The sequence below is a fragment of the Diceros bicornis genome, chromosome 2 (genome assembly GCF_020826845.1).
Source record: "Diceros bicornis minor isolate mBicDic1 chromosome 2, mDicBic1.mat.cur, whole genome shotgun sequence".
Classification (NCBI taxonomy): Eukaryota; Metazoa; Chordata; class Mammalia; order Perissodactyla; family Rhinocerotidae; genus Diceros; species Diceros bicornis.
In genome coordinates, this window is record NC_080741.1 from 10460086 (window position 1) to 10482802 (window position 22717).

At 39.8% G+C, this 22717-nt stretch overlaps 1 protein-coding gene across 1 annotated transcript in view; it reads left to right on the forward strand.

Annotated features, from left to right (window-relative positions):
• The window catches only part of SLC9A9 (solute carrier family 9 member A9), a 527923-nt gene that overhangs the window by 252595 nt on the left and 252611 nt on the right, over window positions 1-22717 (forward strand). The window contains exon 9 of the mRNA XM_058551402.1: window positions 17416-17504. Within this exon, the coding sequence (XP_058407385.1) occupies window positions 17416-17504 (89 nt within the window). The remainder of the gene's footprint in view (window positions 1-17415; window positions 17505-22717) is intronic.

The window sequence follows — 22717 nt, forward strand, 5'->3', positions numbered from 1 at the left end:
AAAGACTCAAAGTTAGGGACTATACTCACTTTACCCAGGCAACAGGAAGTGGTGGAGCTGGGATTTAAAACTAGATTTGATTCCAGAGCCTGGGCTCTGGGGCGCCAAACGTTGCTACTCTGAATGAAACTCCAGCTGTGGAATAGCAGGCAAGCCTCCAAAAGGAGGAAGATATTTGGGGCCCCAGGAGCCTGCCTGGTCCACCTGCTCCTAGGCTGGTGTTGACACTCCTGTGAAACCTACGGCAAATCTTTTCTATAATGACAACCTGTTGCTCTGGGCTGCTGACCCAACTTACTGCGGAGCCGCGGGGGTCCAAGCTTTTCTCACAGGCTTTGAGGGTGTCTGTTGCTGATACAGAAAGCAACCCTGCCAGTTCTTATGACACTATAACCAAGACTACATTATCAGAGTCCACTCTCCTGGGTCCTTGTATCCAAATCATTCCAACACAGCGTCTGTTATGTTCATGCCTTACCTTGTTATTAGACAGGTTGCTAAAGAGCTTGTGCATTCCAGAAAAAAGGAACACTAGTGTCCCTTAAATGAAATAACGGAGGTAAACAATTTGCCTCAGTCTTTCAAAAAATTCTGGTTTCCTTTCTTCCACATTCTATGCCCTTTTCAGCACTTAACATGTTATAAAATCATGTAAGTAATGCTAATAATAAGAACATGTATTTGACCTTCCAGAAAGGTAAAAGAGTGTCTTAAGTCACCTGATATTTTTAGTCTACTGTTGAATGTTGTAATAAACACACACACACACACCCCTCAATGCCTAAGAATTGTTCATTTCTGTATGTGAAATTGTCTATTTCCTGATCCATTTCAGCAAGATCTTGTTTTATTAACTACTTTAAAGGTTACAGTCCATGTATAAACTTCAAATTCATGTGCACCTTGCTCTTTTGCCACCATTTTCAACCTGATATCCTCATTGGATGCTGTGCAGATCACTTCTAAGGAGCCAGCATCCTGGGATGGGTGAAAGCAGTTGTGGGCCTCAGTAGTAGAAAGACTCAAATGTCCATGGCTGCACTCAGGGACACTCACTGCAGAGCAGTCCTCCAGAGTAAGCAACGTGCCTAATAGGCATTTGATACAGATCAAACTCTAGGTGTGAGCATTTTCTACTGCCAAAGACCAAGCCTGCTTAGTCCAAATCACTTATGTGTTTGTTTGTTTGTTTGTGATTTAATCCTTGCCTATTTCCAAATTGGATTTGGGACAACTCATAACATGAGCCATGCATATCATGGGACCATTTAGTTGAGGGTAAACACTCAAGTGCTTTGGGATAGAGTTTTTCCGAAAAATTAGGCAGTTCGTTGCTGTGGTTTGGCAATAAATACAGCTTTGAGCTTTCTGGCAGCCAAAGCCAAAAGGGAAACATGATGAGTTATATAGGAATAATACAGCATTATAAAAGAAAGTCATACTTATTTATAAAAATGGGCAAACATCTTTGTGGCACTAAAATTTTAGGGGAATTTATCGCATGTGTATTTATATGAGGGTATCTGAGCACCATAATAGACAATGTATTTAATAATAGTTTTAGGGAAGATGGAGATCCATTCTTCATGTAGTCATTTCTCATATCAACCTTCAATACAATCTGAGGGGGTGGTATCAAATTACAATTTTCTAAGGGTATTTCATGATGACAAAATTCTTCTAGTTCTAATCCACAAGTAAACTAATATAATGCAAAGTTAAAATCTAGAAAAGTTTTAAAAAAGTGCTTAACAAATGAATATATTGCAAAGAATATAGTGAACTAAATAGAATGAGCTATTAAACAGTTTCTGAGTAACTATAGTGGTAACTACCAATCATGGGACCTTATGTGGGTTCACTAACAACACATCACATAAGTCCTGGGAATGGTGTTTACGTGCGATGGTTTCTCAGCAGAATTCCCTCAGCCCTGACATTTCAAAGTGGGTACTCAAGGATGCCCACCAAGGGAACAGGGCTCTAGGCCTGCCACCCCCGCTTTACTCCTTTTATTGGTTCCGTGAATTGGATTTTCACATAAGATTTCAGTTGAAAAAAAGGATTTCTGTTGCTTTAAACAAAGTACATCTAAAAAAAACATTTTTCATTTTTTTCTTACCACCAAAATAATACATATACATCATAGAAACTTTAGATTCACAGAAGGAAATAAAATTCTAATTATCTGTATTCTTACTGTCTATTAATAACTTATTAACATTTGTCTGAGTCCATCTAATTACATGCATAAACATACACTTAGTTAAATATATACGTGTATACATATATATAATTATACTTTTAAAATTTTTAAGTAACTTGCTTTTTTCATTCAACAATTTATAGTGAATGTTTTTCATGACATTAAATATTCTTTTATATTATTAATGTTAATGACTACCTGGTACCATATCATATCAACTTGCCATAATTTATCCTACCAACCTTTTGATAGTTTATAGTTTTCAATATTATTAATATGATTGAAATATTAATCGTTATAGGTTGATGTATGGATTTCTATTTATGTAACCGCCTAAAAATAAAATCGCTGGTTAAAAGGAAGGCTAAAATTTCAATGTCTTTGAAAAATTCATCCAAATTATCCTCCAGAAAATTTGTATCCCTTTCTACTTCCAGCAACAATGTAAGAGAGAGTGTGTTCACTCACATCTTCACCACCCTACATCTTATTCATCCCTGCTAATTTGATAATCCAACTCCATTGCATTCTGATTTACATTTATTATATTTTTACTGAGGAAAGCATTTATTTACAGGTCACTGGCAATTTGTGTTTCTCTTTTGGTGAACTACCTGTTTATGCCCTTTGTCCTTTTTTCCCACTGAGATGCTTATCTTTGTCACATTGAATTTTAGGAGCCACTTTTCTATTAAGATAATTGACCTTTTGACTGTCACATAGGCTATAAATATTGTCCAACTTGTGGTTTTATCTGTTAAATATGTTCCATTTTGTTTGTTTAGGTAAGGGAAAAGTTTGGTAGAGACATTTTTAAGTTTTATGTGGTTAATTTTATCTCCTCCTTAGAAAGCCCAAGATTTTATTAGAATCTGTCTAGAAAGCCCAAGTGTTTATTAACAATAACGTATACATACTTTCTTTTAATAGTTGTCTGGTTTTATTTTGCATCGGAATCCAACTGGAATTTGTTTTCATATGAGGTATGGGGTATAGTAGGGATTTGATTTTATTCCTGGTTGGTTGTCTGCTCATTCTAATACCCTTCAATCTTAACCTACAAATTTCTAATATAATGTCCATGTGTGTTGGTACATATATGTGTCTGTATGTTTTGGGCTTTCTCTTGTTCCACTGAGCTTTGGGTCTTCACTGTTTTCATCATTTCAGCTTCATGGTTCATTTTTATATCTAGTAGATCAGTCCCTCACTCCCCTTCCCCATTTTTAAGAGCTTCTTTGCTATACTCACATATTTATTATTCTGTATAGACTTGAAAATATCTTGACTAGGTTTCAAGCAGAAAATAACTTTGGGATTATGATTGGGGTTGCATTAAATTTTTAATTAATTTGAGGAGAAGTGGTGTTTTTACAATGTTGAGTCCTCCCATCCAGGAATATGTTATGTCTCTCTATTTATTCAAGTCATCTTTTATGGCCCTTAGTAAATTTTCATAGTTGTCTTCACATTAGACCTACAAATTTCTTGTTAAGTACTTTTTAAGCTATTTTATATTTGGGGAGAATATATTTTAAGCTATTTTATATTATATATAATGAATGAAAATGTCTTCCGTCATACTGTCTAACTGGCTGTTGTTTGTATGTGTGCATCTAGACTTCACTATGCTATTTGATTTACTTTCTGTTGTTCTGAAATATAGAACTAGAGCTGATGCGTAGAATTAGGATTGATGGGCAGAAGTTATATCAGACTATCAGGTCCATGATGGCTATATCAGCACCAGTAGAGTGGCTGAAGCATCCTAGGGACTCCATAAATATCTTTTGAGCAATAGAATGAATGATTTTAGCTCAACAAAAGGAAAAACTCCCAAAATCTGAATAACAGACTATTTTATGAGGTAGTAAGTGCTCTGAGCCTAATAATATTCCTGTGGATTCTATACATCCATTGGTCAGTATATTCCTGAGCAGATCCACACATTAACCAGAGGATATATCATCAATTTTATTAATCTGCAACTCCACTTCCCCAACTATTAAGTTAAAATAGAGACATGTTGACCTGAGGAGACAGGAGCCTAGTTAGGAGGAATATGGTGGATATACGTTGGTTTGGGTTTCCCAGCAGCCATTCTCACTTTCACTGGTAATAGCATCCTGATGTTACTTAGGGAACTACGCCTCCTCCATCAGATGCCATCTTGTTAATCAAGGTGTCGCACCCTCCCCCACTGGAGAGAATAGGGCCATCTGAAGCTAGGTCAACCAGACACTCTTTCCCTGGGATATGACCCTTTAGGAGGGAGACAGAGGATGTTTAACTGTTGAGAGCCCTGTTGAGACCCTCTATTTATCCCTGCCACAGATCCGTGGAGCTGCCTTTGTGCCTCTTTCTGAGAGCTATCACTCTTCCCTCCAATAAATTTCTTTCTGATTACAGTAGCCAGAATTAGTTCTTATTGCCTGCAAACAAAGAAACCTAAATAGTACAAGAGAAGGAATAATCCACGAGGTATTTCAACAAAAGAAGCTGCATAACTTGGTGACAGATGAGAAGAGGAGAGAGACCCAATGTCAGCACAGCCTCTGGGCTAGGATACTTGGGACCATCTCATGCCAGGTGCATACTGATAGACAAAAAAAAAATCAAGCTTTCAAAGACAGTTTGCACAGTGTTCATTATCCTTTTTGATTCAGCTTCTTATAAGATTCATTATGAACACTTCAGTGTGGAGGGGGTTGCTCATTACCATATCTTCTGCTTTCATGTTCAGTTGTTACTAATTTGATGATGATCATTCGATTTATTTTGATCATCTTTTACTTCAAGGGCCACATTTGCAGCAGCCTCATCTCAGTCTCTTGGAAATTGCACCTGCAAATGTTCAATAGTCACATGGAGGAACTTAGTTTTATGGAAATAAGTGGCTTTTAGACATGCAAATGAAGGTTGGCATTTCTATTACCCAGAAGTCTGATTCTCTGCTATTGGAAATATACAGCTGCAGTTCGAGAAAACTTTTATTTGGGTGAAATGTCAAATGCAAGTAAGAAGTCTTTCTAGAGGATGAGAGTGTGTAGATACAAATGGACTTTAGGGCATCTTCACAAGCTGAGAGAGCATAGAAAGAAGAGAATGTATATGGATGTGTCTGCCCTACTTACAAAATCAGCCACTGAGGGGTACATTTATGGTTTCTGGCTCCTGCTACCTTGCTAAGGGATTGCAATAAGTCGTTCTATTAATTGTTATCTAGTTTTTGTTATTGCTGAGATAAGAGGATTTTATTATTTTGTAGTGGAAGGACATTGTACACGTACAGAATGTGGCTTTTGAGTAAATATATGATCCCGAGGTATTCTCTCTCTGAGGTAGCTGGTGCGCATGCTTACCTAATTTCTGATCAGGTAGGATTTTCCTTGTGCAGAGGCCTATTTTCTAAAATTCATTAGGTTACTGAGCCATTATTTTAAATTGAATATTGAAAATAATTCAGCAGTATTTTTTATCGCATAATCTCTAATGGAATTGAATCCTGTCATAGAGGCTGCTTTTCAGTTTATAAAGATAACCAAAAAGCACAGCTGGACAGATTGTTTGAAAATTCATTTTTATAATCTGTTTCCCAGCTGAGACTTTGGGGCTCAGGTTTTTGCCAGAAGCAAACTTTCAGGAACTGTCATTAAACACCCGAAGAGTAAAATTTCTAATGGCAACATTGACACCGCGTCTAATGATTTCTCAGCTTCCCGGCACTGCTGTAATAAAGGCAGCTTCCATTTTTAGATTCCTGGGGCATATTTTATGTCCGTTGGAGGTGAAGGACAGGAGGGAAGCCATTGGCATACTTCATTTTCTCATACGAACAATTACACAGGATAGCCCTCTATTTACTCAGCTTAGAATAATTTCCATCTAAGAAAATAAACATGTAAAAATCTGAAAGAAAAAAAAAAGTCCCAATTATTAAGTAATGCTCTCGGGCTTTGTAGTCTGATTCTAGAGAGTAAGAGGCTCTGAAAAAATTTTTATACGTGGAAGGGTAAAAACAAGTGACACCCTGTCATTTACTAAGGAATTGACCAAAATGTCTGAAAGAAGCACTCAACACACACAAGCATCAAGCACAACATAAACAGTTAATTCATCTCAATCCTGTCCTCCGGGCATGTTCTCTTGTTGGTCTCAAACGACAAGGGCCTAATTACATTGTCATGGTGAGGACAAGCTAACGCTTGGAAGCTCATGTCCTTCTTAGCTGTCAGGTCATGTCTTGAAAGGGTTTGTAGAGCAAGTGGTCAGGAGAAGGGAACTTGGGACAGTCTTTCTTTTTCACAAGAGACAAGGAGGCTAGATTTCCAAATGAAAGGACTATTACTGGACATGTTGAGACTTTACTTGATCCGAGTAAGTAAACTGGCGCATTACTTTCCATCTCCATCATCTCTCAGCTTGGCGAAACTTTGTCTGAAACTCTTAAAAAGTCTTTTAGCTGAGAGGTGAATGTGTTCCATTTGGCTTGCCACTGATGCATTGCATGACTGGATGGGAAATATATTTTTAGCTCTCAGTAAATAAAACAGATCGCCGGGAGGGGACTTAGTTTGAATTGTTTCTCAAAGCAAATCTGGCCAGTTTCAGCTTCTAAGTACATGTCATTAGCTGACGTCTCTTAGCTTAAAACTGCTCCTGCTTTCGTATTGACAGGACATGTGAATCCAACTTAATTAGCCAACAATTTACCAACAAATGAGGTGCATTGAGTGTTTCCCAAGCCAAAAATAAAACCCAGAGGCTCAAAATATTAGGCTGTAGTAATAGGCACCCAAAATTCTCAAGAGGATTAACTAACACGCTGAACCAAGTGCAAACATGCCAGGATGGCATCCCAATAAACACAGGTGTAAAGCACAGCTCCTTGCATAATAACTCATTAACTCACACCTGCACTTTCTTGAACCGAATAATTCATCGTTTCAATATTCAAACAACCTTTTGCATGTAACTTGAGTAGTGGACAAATTTATCCCTGCTTTCTTCGCTGTAAATGTCTTCAGTAGTTATTTAACATCTCATGGTGCCAGAAGGCATAGGGAGAAAAGAGCAAGTTCTTTCTTTCTCAAGAACCCGTACTCTGCACAGGCATGTAGAAACTTGTCAGAAGATAGATGGCACAAAGAATTAACATGTAGGTGAAGGAGAAAGAGGAGTCGAGGATCATTCCCAGGTCCCTATATCAACTGGTTCATTTCACCAAAATAGGGACTATAAATGAATGAATACATACGGTAGAGAGGAGACACTAAAATTAGTTCATTCAGGGACCTCGTGGATTCTACACAGTGAGGAACCTCCACATGGAAAAGTACAGTGGGCAACTGGACATGGACGTCTGGGATGAGGTTGCTGATCAGAGATTTAGGTGACACTGGTGTAAATGCGTTAGCTGACTCCAAGGAAATGAAAACTGCAAAGAGACAAGGGAGAGGGGGTCAGCCTGACGAACACCAACATTTGAGGTGGAATGCCAGTGATCTAAGCACAAAAGGATTTTTCTTCTTCTCCAAACCTCAAGTTAATTTGCACAAATACTACTACATTACAAAGGATATTTTTGTTTGAAGTGGAAATTTATAAACCTTGCAACATGGACATGAAGTAACTCCTAAATGCATGCCCGCGTGCTGCCCTGCAGAGAGCAGAAACGTGCACGTAGATCCGCGCTGTTTTCTGTATTGATGTGCTTATATTCCACGGACTCATGCTTAATCTAACTGTGGAGCTGCCAAAGGTGGTGGACTAGACAGTAATTGTACTCTTTGGAAACTTGGAATCTTTCATATTCCCTGAAGGAGTTTTCCATTTCGTTAAATCTTTGACTTCTCAATTCCAGGTTCACGTTCCGAGGTGGTGGTAGGAAACCTGTCAGAGATGTCTCTTTTTACTAGATCAAAAAGAAATAAAAGTGTAGCATGGAAAAATAACCCGTCAACCTTAAAACCCCTCAGAGTACCGTCTGAGAGCAAGACACATTTTTTCTTTTTCACTTCCTCTCTTTCTGTGTTCTCATGATGTAATCAATATTTCCTGTCCAAAAATGCAATATTCTCCAGTCTTAGAAACCCCTCAAGTCTGCATTTAATGTCAAAGAAAATCATGCTCTGTGTGACAGACGTTTATTTTTCAGCGTCTATATCTGAAGTCTTCATCAACTTCTAATGAGAAAAGAACTACTGAATAATGTTATCAGTAGCAGAGACTAGGTGATAATAGTCTTGAATACGAAAATTTAAATATTAGAAGAAAATGGACCCTGCCACTAATAAATCCAGATAAACATCTATTTGTATGTGAAAATCAAAAACTAATTTCTCCTGCATTCTCTTTTCTAAGAAGAGACATATTTCTTGAAATAGAGATTCATTCCTTTGGCAAACCTGCAATTGAGTGCCTGATATCTGCTGGGCACTGTTATGGGGTTGGGAGTAATACAAAGAGGGAGGTTGTAGACCCAGCCCTTGAGGATATCTGGGTCGAGAGGGAGATCCTGGGTAATCTAGTTGACAGGAAGTCAACGCGAAGCTGTGGGGACTCATGTAATTATTCAATTTCATATATGCAGACCTTGAAGCAAATGTAAAAACTGAACCATTCAGGTCACAGACATTTAAAATTAGAAGGCGCTTACAGGTCATCTAGCATAGTGTTTGCCAGAGTTTTTTGACCTTTATTGGCAAAAAATAAAATAGAGTAGATTTATCATGCTCCTATCTGAACACAAGTGTAGTTTTTTGCCCATAAGGGTACTTACATACTTTAGAATATACAAAAATTCTAATTTAAAATTATGAGGTTCTTATATTTTCTGCTACCCTCAATGTGTTTTCTTGTATACCCCAATTTGAAGAACACTAATGCAGATCATCTTCTTTAATTCATTGAGAAGAAAACAATAGACCAGGCAGTGAATTTAAATTGCACAAATCATCCAACTAGCTAATTGTCTGAACTACGGCCGGATAGATCCCAAGTCTCCTGACTCCCAGTGTAGTACATTTTTTCTTATATAATGTACAAGTGTATGTTGAACCTTGATCATGTATGCGTATGTTTTTACATACATATATACCACATTTAGTAGTGCTAATATTCTCTGAGAGCATCCAGAAGTGGGAATCAAGGAAAACAGTGTAAATGGCACTCTGTTAACCAAAAAGAGTTAATTGTCCTCTGAAAATTGATCTCTCATGAAAGAATTTACTTGCCAGCAGAAGCTTTATTTTTCCTAAAGAATTATGGACCCCCTCATGCTGTTTCCTAAGTTTCTTTGCTTGCCAATTAATTTGAATTTAACTGTGTGCCTCTTTGTGGTTTCTCAAACAGCTCTTTTAGCTAATGTCATAAAGTGTTGGTTCTAGTTCTTGTTCAAAATTGCAGAAATAAGTCCCTGCTGCCAGCCCTTCGGGTATCTTGCCCACCACTGAAATCTCACTGTGCAAACAATGAAAGGCAATCTTGTGTATACGCATGAGTCAGAATCTCCTATTATTTTCTCTAGGCCACTTCTTGATTTCTTTCAGAGCTCCTTATTTATTTTACGTCTCAGATATTTTTGAGCATGCTCCACTCCCTGCGGACCCGATGTATGTACTTGGTTCCATTCGTCATTGCCACGGGACCCCATAAATACAACTTGAATTTAAGGTCTTAGACATGTAACATAGTAGTTGCATTTAATGACTGCTTGTTTTTCCAGCAGAGGCGGAAACAGAATAATCAGATTTTACTTTTGTTGGGAAAGAAAAGGAAGTAATGTTTTGCCAGCAGAGGATAGGCATACTAGATGTTTTGCACTTCTAATTTTTATGAATACTAGGATTAATAAAGATAAATACTTTCATACTTGTCATAATTAGTTTGACCATTTTAAGCATAGAGTGTATGGGTTGTCTCTTCTATTAAGTTTTGTATTTAGAAAAGTTGTAATTAATTAATTCAATGCGTATTTATTCCCTAACCTTTAATGGATTAAAACCCAAAGTGTGCTGCTAAAATGCATGTTTTTTGTACATGCCCCACAGTCTCCTACCTCTCTCCTTTTCTCACATTGAATTCTGACTCTGCACCCCCATATTCTTCTCATCTTTCAAGACCCAAATGCCTCTGTATCCTTTAGGAAATGTTTCTCCATCTCTCTCCCACCTTCCCCAGCCCAAAATCACTCCCTCTCAGGATTCCCATTTTCTTGTCATCTCCTACATTTTACCTGCTATTAGATGTCTTTGTGTACATGTTGTCTCTGTTAGGAAGCGTAAAGCTGCTTGAAGTCTAGGACCGGGTTTATTCATCCTTGTGTTCCTCATAACCATAATTTGTGCTTTGCTTATTGAATGACCTCAACAGATAAATAGTATTTGAGTGGATGGATAGCAGATACCCAAGCTAACTTGGGTTAACTTGCAAAAATCTGATACCTTAACTGTAGTACTACGGAGAACTGTCTAAGTTTGGGTTACTAGCAGTAAGGAGCACATTTTCTTCTCTTTTCCTTGATACAGGAATTAACGTGGAAGAGAGGGCAACAAACAATGATTAAAGGCGTAGAATGTGCCAGACACGTACTAGGTGCTTTGCGTTTCCTTCTCCAGCGACTTGTTAAATAAGAAATGTTGTTATGTTTGTCCCTGGAGTGAACTTCTTTAAGTCATTTCTTCTTTTCATGCCTTCTTTCTTTCATCTAGGAGTTAAACAAAACCTTATATTTACTTACTTATTAGTATTCAGTTTATAAAGCATTTTAATATCCATCGTATTACTCAGAACAGATCTGTGAGACAAGTGGGTGCTCTCCAAATGAGAAAATTGAGTCTTAGAATGGTGAAGCCGTTGCCCAACATCACCCATTTTATACCTTCAGCTGTGGCCAGAAAAGGGACCACACCGTTATTTTACAACTCTTCATTTTACTGACTAAATCTGACCATTTTTTTTTCATATACTCTCCTTGGCTATTTTTTTATTTTTTTTGTTTTTCTTTATTAAGTTTTTAATTCTTTCTTTGGATCCATTTTTATGTCTCTTATCTAGCTTCTTGAGGTAAGTAGTCCATTTATTTTCAATTAATTTTTCCTAATAGAACGCATGTAAGACTCTAAACTTTCCTCAGAATAATCCTTTGGTTTTATCCCACTGTTTTTTTTGTTTGTTTGTTTTTTGGTGAGGAAGATTGGCCCTGAGCTACCATCTGTGCCTATCTTCCTCTATTTTGTATATGGGACGCTGCCACAGCATGGCTTGATGAGCAGTGCGTTGGTCTGCGCCTGGGATCCAAGCCTGTGAACCCCGGGACGCTGAAGCGGAACACACGAACTTAACCACTATGCCACTGGGCCAATCCCATATCACGCTGGTTTTGAAAAGGAATGCACTATACACCTACTATTATTTATTTCTACATAAGCTAAAATTTCAAATTTGATTTCATCTTCAACTCCAATTTTATTTAGAAGAATACATTTAAAAATTCCTAATGGATACATTTATGTAGCTATGCTTTTTTTGTTGATTTCCAATTTTATAACATTGTAATCAAAGGATGTGATTTGTTTGCTTTCTTTTTCTGGATGGGGAAAGAATTTATTGAACTATTTGATAGTGAAATATATCATCAATTTTATTCCATGTAAGTAATTTCTTTCACATTCTAGTATTGCTGGGATTAAAAATAATTTAAAAATAAAGAAAAAAGTTTTAAACTCCTCAAATGTCCTTGATAGATAATTGTTCCATGAAACTAAAATTACTTCATAGAATCATGTCAATTCTGGAAAAATCACAAAAAGGAAAAGGGAGAATAAAACACAAAAATAGAATTTTAAGACATTTTTTATAGTTAGTAAAAGACTTTTATAAGCCAAGAAAAAAGGGGAACAAAAATTGTGTTGTTCTTTTAGAGCTATCTTCTAATTGCCCCAGGATGCTAAAGGGGCAAGAATAGGCAAAAGTCTCTTTTTAGGAACATACAAGGTCAAAGACCAGCCATAGCAAGGATGAGTTGATACTTAGTACCAAAGTGATGGTCAGAGACTTGCTTCTCAAAGTGTGACCCTAGGACCAGCAGCATGGACATCTCCTGGTAGAATAAATGCAGAATCTTGGGCTCCACCTCAAACCCACTGTAGCAGAATCTGCATTATAACAAGATTCTCAGGTGATTCAGATGTATATTAACATTCAAGAGGCATTGGGTAGAGTGCTGAAATCACTCGTGCCTAATGCAGATTCTTGGGCCACAGCTGAGCTTCCAAATGAGGACAAGTGGCTTCTGACATATGGGGAGGACAGTAGGATAAGCTGTAAATTAAGCACAGCCTGGGAGTGACAAGGATAGGCAGGACAGAAGGGTGAGAAATGGCAGTAAGAGAGAAGAAAGGAAGCGGGTTCCTCTGAGGTGAGCTGCCTCTGGCCCTTGGACACAGACATCAGAATTCACCATTGGCAATGTCCTTTGACCTGAATGTTTGTGGACTAGAGATTTAGAAACATTCTTTTCCGAAAGAGGAGACTTCCTGAGTTTATCTTTAAACCTCCTAGCTTACTTGAAAAAAATAATTTTTGATTAGAAAGTGTGGTAACATGTTTTTAAATTTTACTTTAGAAGGGTTGTCTGTCTAAAATTTAACGGATATTTGAAAGTCTCTGTTTATCTTGCCTTTTTGAGAAAGTTGGTCTGCTTCTATTCAAAATGTTTAAATGTTTCCTTTGGAACCAGTATTATTTCCTTGCCCTGAACTTAACAAAAGACTAAATTAAGGTGTTAATCCTAGTGAACTAATAAAATAATGAATAAGAAAAGGACAGACCCACAGAACTGAAGGAAATCCAAACTTCTACTTTTTGAAAGAATTCTTTCTACAACAGCTCAGGCAGATGGTCCTTTAGCCCAAACATTTCTTTTGGAAAGATCATGTGATTGGGAATCAGAAAACACGTGTCCGAGTCTGGGTCATGGCTCTTGAATGACTCTAGGCCTACCTTAGTCCTGTCCTGAAGCCACTTGTTCCAGTCTAGAGGCTCAAACTCATATGACTTTTTACAAACACCAATTCTCACCACAGGTAGGATTGAAATCAGCAGGAGTCCAGTCCTCTAGGACTTGGCGTGGGTCTCAGCTGCCGTTGGTGTCCCCCATTGTGCCAGTCATAACGGGAGGATATAATTGGATCTTATTTCCAGATGACAAACCTTCATTGGTTTCAGAGGACCATCAAAGTTTAGAACAACAAGGGAGTCACAAGAGAGTACTGGTCAGGGTTCAGTCAGGAAAAGAGGAACTGACTGGCTACTGACAAGAGTTTAATTCAGGAAATTGGGAAAACAGGTGGTGGAGAGCCAAAAAAATTAAAAAAGGCACTGAGGCACACAGAGGTAGCAATTGCAGGAAGCAGCGCGAGCCCTAGGAGTGGAGGAGCAAAGGGAAGAGAATCCAGGAGCTCCTAAGAGAGAACCCCTGAGCTGGGACCCAGACCTCCAAGGACACTGCCCTGCTGCTGCCACTGTCTCTGAGGGCGTCCCATGAGGCTGGTCTGGAAGTGAAGGAAAAAACAGAGAACAAGGCCGGAACCAACTGTCAAAGATGCAGCTTGACAGGAACAGCAGGTAGACAGGAAGGAGCAAGGCCTCCTCTCCCCCACAGTGTCCTAGCCTCCTCTGGGGCTTTATATTGGGCTCTGGCCAAGCAAGATGTGGTCTGCAGAACCCCAGACCCAGGATCACAGAGCGAGCACGGGAGGGTGGGTTTGGAGCTGAGACACTGGTTTGCTGACTGGCACGAAGAACACTTGGTCTCCCTCCTTTTTACTCCTGAGAACCTGAGATCCAGAGCATGTGAGAGAGTTGTCCAGGGCCCCACAAAATAGTGGTACAACCAGTGCCAGCAGGCATAGGTATGCAAAAATAGAATGACAATTAAAATGTAATTGTTTTTGTGAGGTAGAAAAATGTCAACTCTGAATCTGTTTAGATGGCAGAGAATTATATAGATAATAGTAGATGTGTTTAGATGAGACATTTTCAAAATCTGTTTTGGCTTATAAAAGTCGTACTAATTATAGTAATTTGTGTGAGTTAATTAATTACCAAGCTATAGAATTATGATTATGTATATTCATACTAAGGGTCAGATCAACTTGGTTGCTTCATTTTAATTAAAAACCAAGCCTCAGGTCACATAGGCACACTTTTCCTTGTTTGTTGTTTGTGTGACATATCTGTACGCAAAACTTATAAAGAATTAGCAGAAACATAGCCTGTTAGTGTTCTAATGGAGGCAAGGAAATGAAAACCAATGGAGCTACTGGGGAAACATCCTCAAACGAGAAGCCCCACCAGCTCAGATATGTCATCTTCATCAAATCTCTATTTCCCAAGGACATCAGGAATGATATTTTTTAGCTGGCTTAAGATTACCTGAAAACATTCACGGATGGTCTACTACAGGCAGGAAAGCACAGGGATTCTGTGGAGTTTTGAATCTCAGCTCTGCCACTTTCAAGGTGACCTTGAGTAAATTACTTTAGTTTCTTATTTGTTACATGGGGATAGGAATGCTCATTTATTCATTCAACAAATACTTGCTGAGTGCCTACCATGTACCCAGCATTGATCTAAGGATTAGGGACCAATGAATCACTCTGCACTCAATGAACTTTCCATTGCAGTGCAGGAAGGCAGAAAATAAACACATAAATACATAACATGTTAGGTGGTAGTAAATAATATGAAAAAAATAAGGCAAGATAGGTGAGTAAAGAATGAAGAGAGGGATCATTTTTATCGGGTGCATGGAGAAGGCCTGTCCAATAAGGTACATCTTAAGGGAAGGAGAGAGCCATGTGGATATCTGGAGAGGAGCTTTCAGAACAGTGGGAACCAGAAGTGCAAGGGCCCTGTGGTGGAACACGCCTAGTAAGGATAGTGTGGCAGGAGATGAGGACAGAGAGCTGTGGGAAGAGGAGAAAGGGCAGGCCAGATCCTGCAGGGCCTTTTAGCCACAGGGACTGATTACGAAATATGGAGCAGAGGACTGACATGATCTGATGAGTGGGAGATAGACTATGGGGGCCAGCAGTGGAGACAGGGGGGACCAATAGGAAGCTATTGCTGTAATCCAGGCAAAAAGTGATGGTGGCTTGGAAAAGGGTGCTAGGGGTGGAGATGTTGAGAAGTGGTTGGGTTCGGGGTAAGTTTCAAAAAACAAGGCAACAAAATCACTGATGTACATAGAAAGGAGAAGTAAAGGGTGATCCCAAAGTTCTGGCCTGAGCAGCAGGGAGAATGGAGATGCTATTCCTGAGAAGGAGAAGACAGTGGGAGGGGCTGTCTAACTGTGAGATAATAAATCAGTGCACTAAACAAGATGATGTAAACAAAACTTGTGCTCTCTTGGCCCACAGTCAGCATTCGGCCAATCTTAGTCCCCTCCCTATCTTGAATAACACTTCTTTGTTATCTCTTCTTGTTCTCAGAATGCGTTTATGCGCTGCCCACCCCCCCCACACCCTTGTTATTCACTGCTTCTCCGCAGATCAATATATCATCAAAATGTTTCCACAGCAGTGGGAGGTCAGCTAAACCTCACCCAGAAAAACCTCCAGCAGACTACAGAATCAGCAGAGACACGAATTATATTTTTAAATGAAAAATATTTGATACTGAAACAACATGCATGGCAATCCTCCTGTGCCTTAGAGTACTTGAAGCACTTCGGTACCATAGAAGTTTCCCTGGTATGGGATGTTTTTTAATTGAAATTCTGTGAAGAGTGAAATATAATATTTTATAAGCATTTTTCCTTAAAATTTCTGAAGAGAGGCTAAGAAAGTGAAAAGTTACCCAAAACATCTATAGAAATGCTTACTGCATATATGTTTCTTGGCAAAATTTTCTGGCTATTTTCATTCTTTTTCCTAAAATTTTGAAGCATAATATAAAAAGGAAATAAGTAATGTAAATGTCTATGCACTTGTATTAGGTAAATATGTCTTGGCAATATTTTACCCAAAGCCAACCTGAAAAATAACCAACATGTAATTAGAAGCATACAGTCTACACATAAAAAGCATGCTTGGTTCTTTAAAGTTCTTTATTGAAGATTCATTTGAAATGTCAGTAATCAGTTCACGTATCTCTATACTCTTAAGAATCATCAGCAGTTAATTTATGAGTGTTTTTAAGTTGGAAGGATTCTGCTGCTTAAAATTCAATTCGATCCCCTTGGTTTGAGTTGAGGAATACTTATGTCTTGTGTTTTTCCCAAAGCCCTCCTCTATGCCCATTTTCCCATAATTAATCAAATCTTTAATCCAAAGTAGAATGCAGCCCCCACCACTTCCCCACCCCAGCTCAGGGGCAACAACACAGAGAATAACAGAGCCCAGGGACAAATAACTCATTTTACCCATGGTTGCTACTCCTCTGTCCCCAGGCAACATCTAGTGTATGTGTGGCCACACGTGGCATTTAAAGCTGAGTGTAATGATGGTTTAAGAAATAAATCCTGCAGCCAGCCAAGAAGTAGCTGAGGACCCACTGCAGGTACGAAGCACACAAGAGCAGACAGCTTACCTGCAAGGAGTTTGTGCCTTGGATGTGTTCATTAGATTATTCAACAGCAGAAAGACAAAGCCCCCAGCTTTGCCAAGCAGGCATGGGGCAAACAAGGACCTCTCTCTCTCATTTGGCAAGTAGGAGCACTGGCAGAGGCAACAAAACCCTGTAGATGTCTTAGGTTTATGACTCATGGTTTTAATACCAAATTATGGTATGACAGGAACTTCGTCAGGCTCTTCAAGGTACACAAATGGAAAGCAATTGTCTGAGCGAATATGCCAGCACTTAGTATAAAATGCAGCAAAGTTGTTTGCATTGGCTATGAGAAGCCCAGAGCTGACTATAGAGTCCTTTGCTCATGTGTTTCCAAGTATAACTTCCCTAACTCGTGACCAAGGAATCATTTATCCCCCAGGAAGAATCTACTTCTTAATGCTTTTCTTTAGAGTTAATCCTGCAAGACCCACGTTTAAAGCAAATAGCACGGTTTACCCAGGTTTTATTATCATGGTAATTATTAGCAATTTTAACTCCACTGACACCAAGTCCATTTTTTGCTGCGATAGCCCTACCCTTTGACTTAGGTGGAGAAGAAAATTGGTTTTGACTGGTATGTTTTTGAATTTCAGGGATAGTTGCTGTTCTCTTCTGTGGAGTCACACAGGCACACTATACCTACAACAATCTGTCGCTGGATTCCAAAATGAGGACTAAACAGGTAAAACAAAAAACTCACTACAGGCTCTGTCTCTTGTCTCAGTGTAATGGTTATGCAGCAATTCTGGCACTGCACTCGGAAACAATTTCACTAGTAAAGGAAGAAAGTAAGCTTAAGGCTTCATTATAGGTTGGATAGTTATAGATTTTTTTTCCTTCAAGATAACCATTAACAATTCTCTTGGTAAGCAAAAATATTGTTATACTAGTCTCTCCCTCCTGAGAAATGTGGAACATAGACTGTCAGTCTTGAAGCTGAAAGGTCCACAGTCGGTAATAATTCACAGTCACTGACATCTAAAAGCAGTATAAAGCATGGGAGACTGGGCACCTATCCAGGGAGAAGGAAATGAAGAGTAGGAAGCAATGTCTGGTCTTTAATTGGGTGCTTTCGCTTCCCAGTAAACTCAACTGCCAGTCATTACACAAGCAGAGTGTATCTCCCATATGCCAAGAACACATCTGTTTGCACATTTGCACATGGACGCTCATAGATTCCTTCCACAAGCATTTGCTGCGCAGCCACTCTGTGCCAAGCACTGTGCTAGGTGCTAGGAATAAAAGGACAAATAGTATACGACCCTGCCTTCAAGAGGGTCATGATCAAGTCTGTGGATGAGGATAAAGATGTGTAATGGGCAATTAATTATCCACAGTGTGATAAGCACTGTGATAGAAACAGCTGTATAGGTTGTTTGGGGAGAATTCAGTAGGGCATCCTTCCATCATTAGGATTGGAAGGTGAGGAGAAAATTTCCAGAGATGGTAGCCCCATCTGGAGCTTGAAATATGAATAAACATTAATTAGGTAAAGAGCGGGGGTCTAGCGGGGGTGGGGAATGTAGCAGGAAGGGCATTGGAGGCCAAGGGTGTAGCATGATAAAAGCTCTGAAGCAGGTGTTTGAAGCACCACAGAGAGTTCTGTGTGGTTAGTGAATGGGCCAAAGCTGGAGCTAGTGGGATGCAGTGAGGGATGAGACCATAGACATAGCCAGAGACCAGCCTATGAAAGGACTTCCATACCCTGTGAAGGAGTTTAGGCTTTATCCTAAAGGTAAAAGAAAGTGGCTTAAACAACAGAAATTTATTGTCTCACAGTTCTAGAGGCTAGAAGTCTGAGATCAAGGTGTCACCAGGATTAGTTCCTTTTGAGGGCTAGGATAGAGAATCTGTTCTATTCCTCTCTCTTAGCTTCTGGTGGTTTTCTGGCAATCTTTGGTGTTCTTTGGCTTGTAGACACATCATCCTAATCTCTGTCTTCATGTTCACATGACATCCTCCCTGTGAGTGTGTCTGTCCTCAAATTTCCCCTTTTTATAAGGACACCAGTCATATTAAATTAAAGAACTACTCTACTCCAGTATGACCTCATCTTAACTAATTACATTTTCAGTGACCCTCTTTCCTAATAAAGTCACATTCTGAGGTACTGGGGAATTAGGATTTCAACATATGAATTTGGTGGGATACCATTCAGCCCGTAACAGAAGTCACTGAAGTGTCTTAGGCAGAGTAATTTTAGGATAATTGGAGTTCTATTTTGGAAATATCACTCTGGAAGACAAGAGGAGCATGGATCAAATGGCACTTGTATCAGTTAGCTTTTGCTGTGTAACAAACAACCACCCAACTCCAGTGGCATCCAACAATAAACATTTATTTATCACACATCTGCAGCGTCCAACACTTTTGAGCTAGGTTGATCTGGGTGGCTCTGCTTGTCTCAACTGGGCTGATTCACATGTCTGTGGATTTGCTGGGGCTGTATTCAAGGGTAGACTTGACTAGAGCATCTTAGCCAATGCCATGTGTCTGTCATTCTTCTCCTGGCAGAAGAACAAGCCACAGTGTGCAAGTCCATTTCAAGTCACTGCTTGCATCACATTTCCTAAACATCCTATTAGCCAAAGAAAATCACATGGCTGAGCCCAAGGTCAAGAGGCTTAGTAGGTCACCAGCGCACAGTGGGACAGCACTACAAAGTTACATGGCAAGGATCATGGATATAAAGAATGATGAAGAATTGGACCAAATGATTGTAATCTACCCCAAAATGCAAATGGAGATGGAGACGCTCCTATAATAAGCCCATTGATGCTGAGGACATCTGATGTGATATGGGGGCAGTGGGAGTGGAGAAAGCCAAAGCGACATCTAAGCAAAGCCTGTAATTGGCCAGGAATTCCTAAAGCTCTCTAAAATGGCTATTGTTTTCATCCATCTCTCTTTGTCATGTCCTGAGCTCAGCTGGACCTGACCCTACTTCCCACCTAGTTAGGGATTCTGCAAGGTCACCCTTTCCTTTCCCTCTGCCCATTAGAGGAATCATAAGATGCAATTACAGGAATTTTAGGGGTCCCCCCCATTTAAAAACAATGAACAAAAACCTGATACCAATACCTAGAAATCTCCAATATATAGTCTTCTAGATCCTTTTAATTATGGAGACTACTAGCATTCTCTAGGGTTTAAAGGGAAATATCTTGGACTGGTTTTTCCTGTCTTCCTCTGACTCTCCGAGCATTTGTATTCTGGGAAGCTGAACTCTGTTTAGGGACTTGCACTTTTAAGTCATGCCATCTAGACTTCTCAGCAGAACTTCAAAGATAACTCATCTCATGGCGAGACAGCAGCTCAGCACCTAGGGAAGACAAAGCCAAAATCAGTGGCCCACAGCCTTCTGTTCTCCTCTGAATGGCTTGATGAGCACTCCCTGAAGGGCTGCCAGCATTCTTTTTATAGTAGTCTCCTTTAAGGCAGGAGATTTTCACACGTTCATTCTTTAACATCCAGATAATTGCATCCCTTCATCTTTGTTCCCCCCGTTGCCTTCTCTCCTGCGTGCCTGGTTCATAGTAGGAGCGTAAAGAATGAGAATTCCTTTCCCTTCTCATACCTTTCCTTACTTCTTTTCTTTCAGGATCTGTCATTTTCTATTTATTTCTTCTCTCATAATATATGCACACGTGGCATGTGTACATGTTTATACACACATGCCTATACATGTACACATATACACACACATTCCCCACTCTACTGTATAGGGTCTGAGGTCACCACTTTGAAAGAAATGAGATCAAGCCCTTTAATTAACTTCACAGATCAGAGGTCCAAGGCCACACCTCTATCACTGTAGCAAGCACAGTTCAAACTCCACATGAGAAACCAATTACAAACTGTAAAGAGAAGCTGAGGCAGGTATTATATGGGTTGCCACTATTCTCTCTCTGAAACTGGGAAAGGTTTGGAAAGTATCGTCCGACCACATAGGGTTAGAGAACACGTGTCTTCCTCTGCATCTCTTCACACTGTGTTCACTGTCAACGGGAGAAGTAGCAGCCACACAGCCTCTTTGCCTCTGCCCCAGGACTGTTTAGTGGGAGTAAAGAAAGTCAATTAGTGAAGTTCAGGGAAAATCCATGAAAATCAACTTTGTGTTATAAAATCCAAAGGTGATATGATTTACAAAGGAATTTTATTCATGAACTATGCCTATACTAGCTAATCAAATAGCTATATCTGGATACAAAGACTTTTGAGAATTGTATATCCTTTATAGCTTCAGGAATTAGACTGCCTTTTTGAAATTGCATTTTCACTTTAAAATATGTTTTGTAACTGATGATAACCATCTAGATGTAGGCAAATTGATTTTCACTCCAACCCATGAGAAAACATATAGTGACACTATGTGTTAGGCACAAAGCAGCATCATAGAGACACCCTGGAGCTGCGACCCACCATGAGAGTGTACATTGTGATAGCAAAGCAGTCTATTGAAGAGAATATGAACACACGTGGCAATTGCTTGCCCTGGACTCAGCTGTTTGCTTGCTTTAGGGTGTGTACCTCTAGCCCTAGAGATGGACAGAACCTGGAAGCCCTGACTTTTCCCCGAGAAGCTGGGGACCGCTGGAGATACTCGAGAGGGACCTCAGCACATAGCAGTCTGGGAGCCTAGAGGTCTCACCCCGAACTATCAGAGACTGCAGACAGACCCCATGACCCCACTCACACAAGTCCCAGCTTTCCTCCCACCGCCCCCTCTCTCCTGCCCTCACCCCCGAGGCAGGCCTTGGAAGCTGATAATCTGGGCCAGACTCAGGGTGTTTTCCATCAGCTGTCTTTACCTTGCTTGAGGCTGACTTGCAAAACCATGTGCTTCCATACCATCCCTTTTTTTGTGTGTGTGAGGAAGATTAGCCCTGATCTAATGCCTGTTTCCAATCCTCTCACTTTGCTGAGGAAGAGCAGCCCTGAACTAACATCCATGCCCATCTTCCTCTATTTTATGTGGGATGCCTGCCACAGCATGGCCCAATAAGCAGTGCATAGGTCCGCGCCCGGGATCCAAACCCACGAACCCTGGGCTTCCAAAGTGGAGCACGCCAACCCAACCACTACATCATGGGGCCGGCCCCATACCATTCTTTTTAACTAGAATTTCTCCTTCCCTTCCTGCAATTCCCACCTAAAAATCACTTCCAACAGATACACATGGGCATATAATATTAATTTAAATAATTAACATTTATTATGCATTAACACGTACAAAGTACTTCTTTACTTTCTACTTACTTTTCTACTTGAGAGGTAGCTCTTCTTGTTATCATGATTACCTTCATTCATCAACTAATATTTTTTGAGAGCCTACTTTGTGCCAGCCACTGTTCAAGGTGCTGGGATACAAGAGTGAACAAAAAAGAATTTCTAGTAGAGGAGCTTTATAGTAATCAAAATAAATAAGCTAAATATATAGTGAGTATCTGGTAAGTCATAAGGCCAGTAGTAAAGTGGGGAAGGCAGCTAAGAGTGTGTGTATGGGAAGGCAAGTTTGCAGTTTTAGAGAGGGTGGCCAGGGAAGGCCTCAATAAGAAGGTGATACTTGAAAGAAGTAAAGGAGGGGGCTATATGGCCATTTGGGGCAGAGCTGTCCAGAAACTGGGAACAACAGATATAACAGCCACCTGGGGCAGGGTGACCAATGTGGGTGAGGTAGAGTGGACTAGGCGAGAATATGAGAGACAATATCAGAGGAATGACAAGAGATGTGTCAGGGAGAGCCTGGACAAGGTGGGCAAACACTGAAGGCTTTTAAGTACAGGCATGGCATAATAGACTTAAATTTTTTTTTTAATGGAGGTGCCATTATTAGCTGGAGAAGACTGCAAGATTGTAGGTTTGGGGGACAATCGGGAACTGAGTGTTGACTTG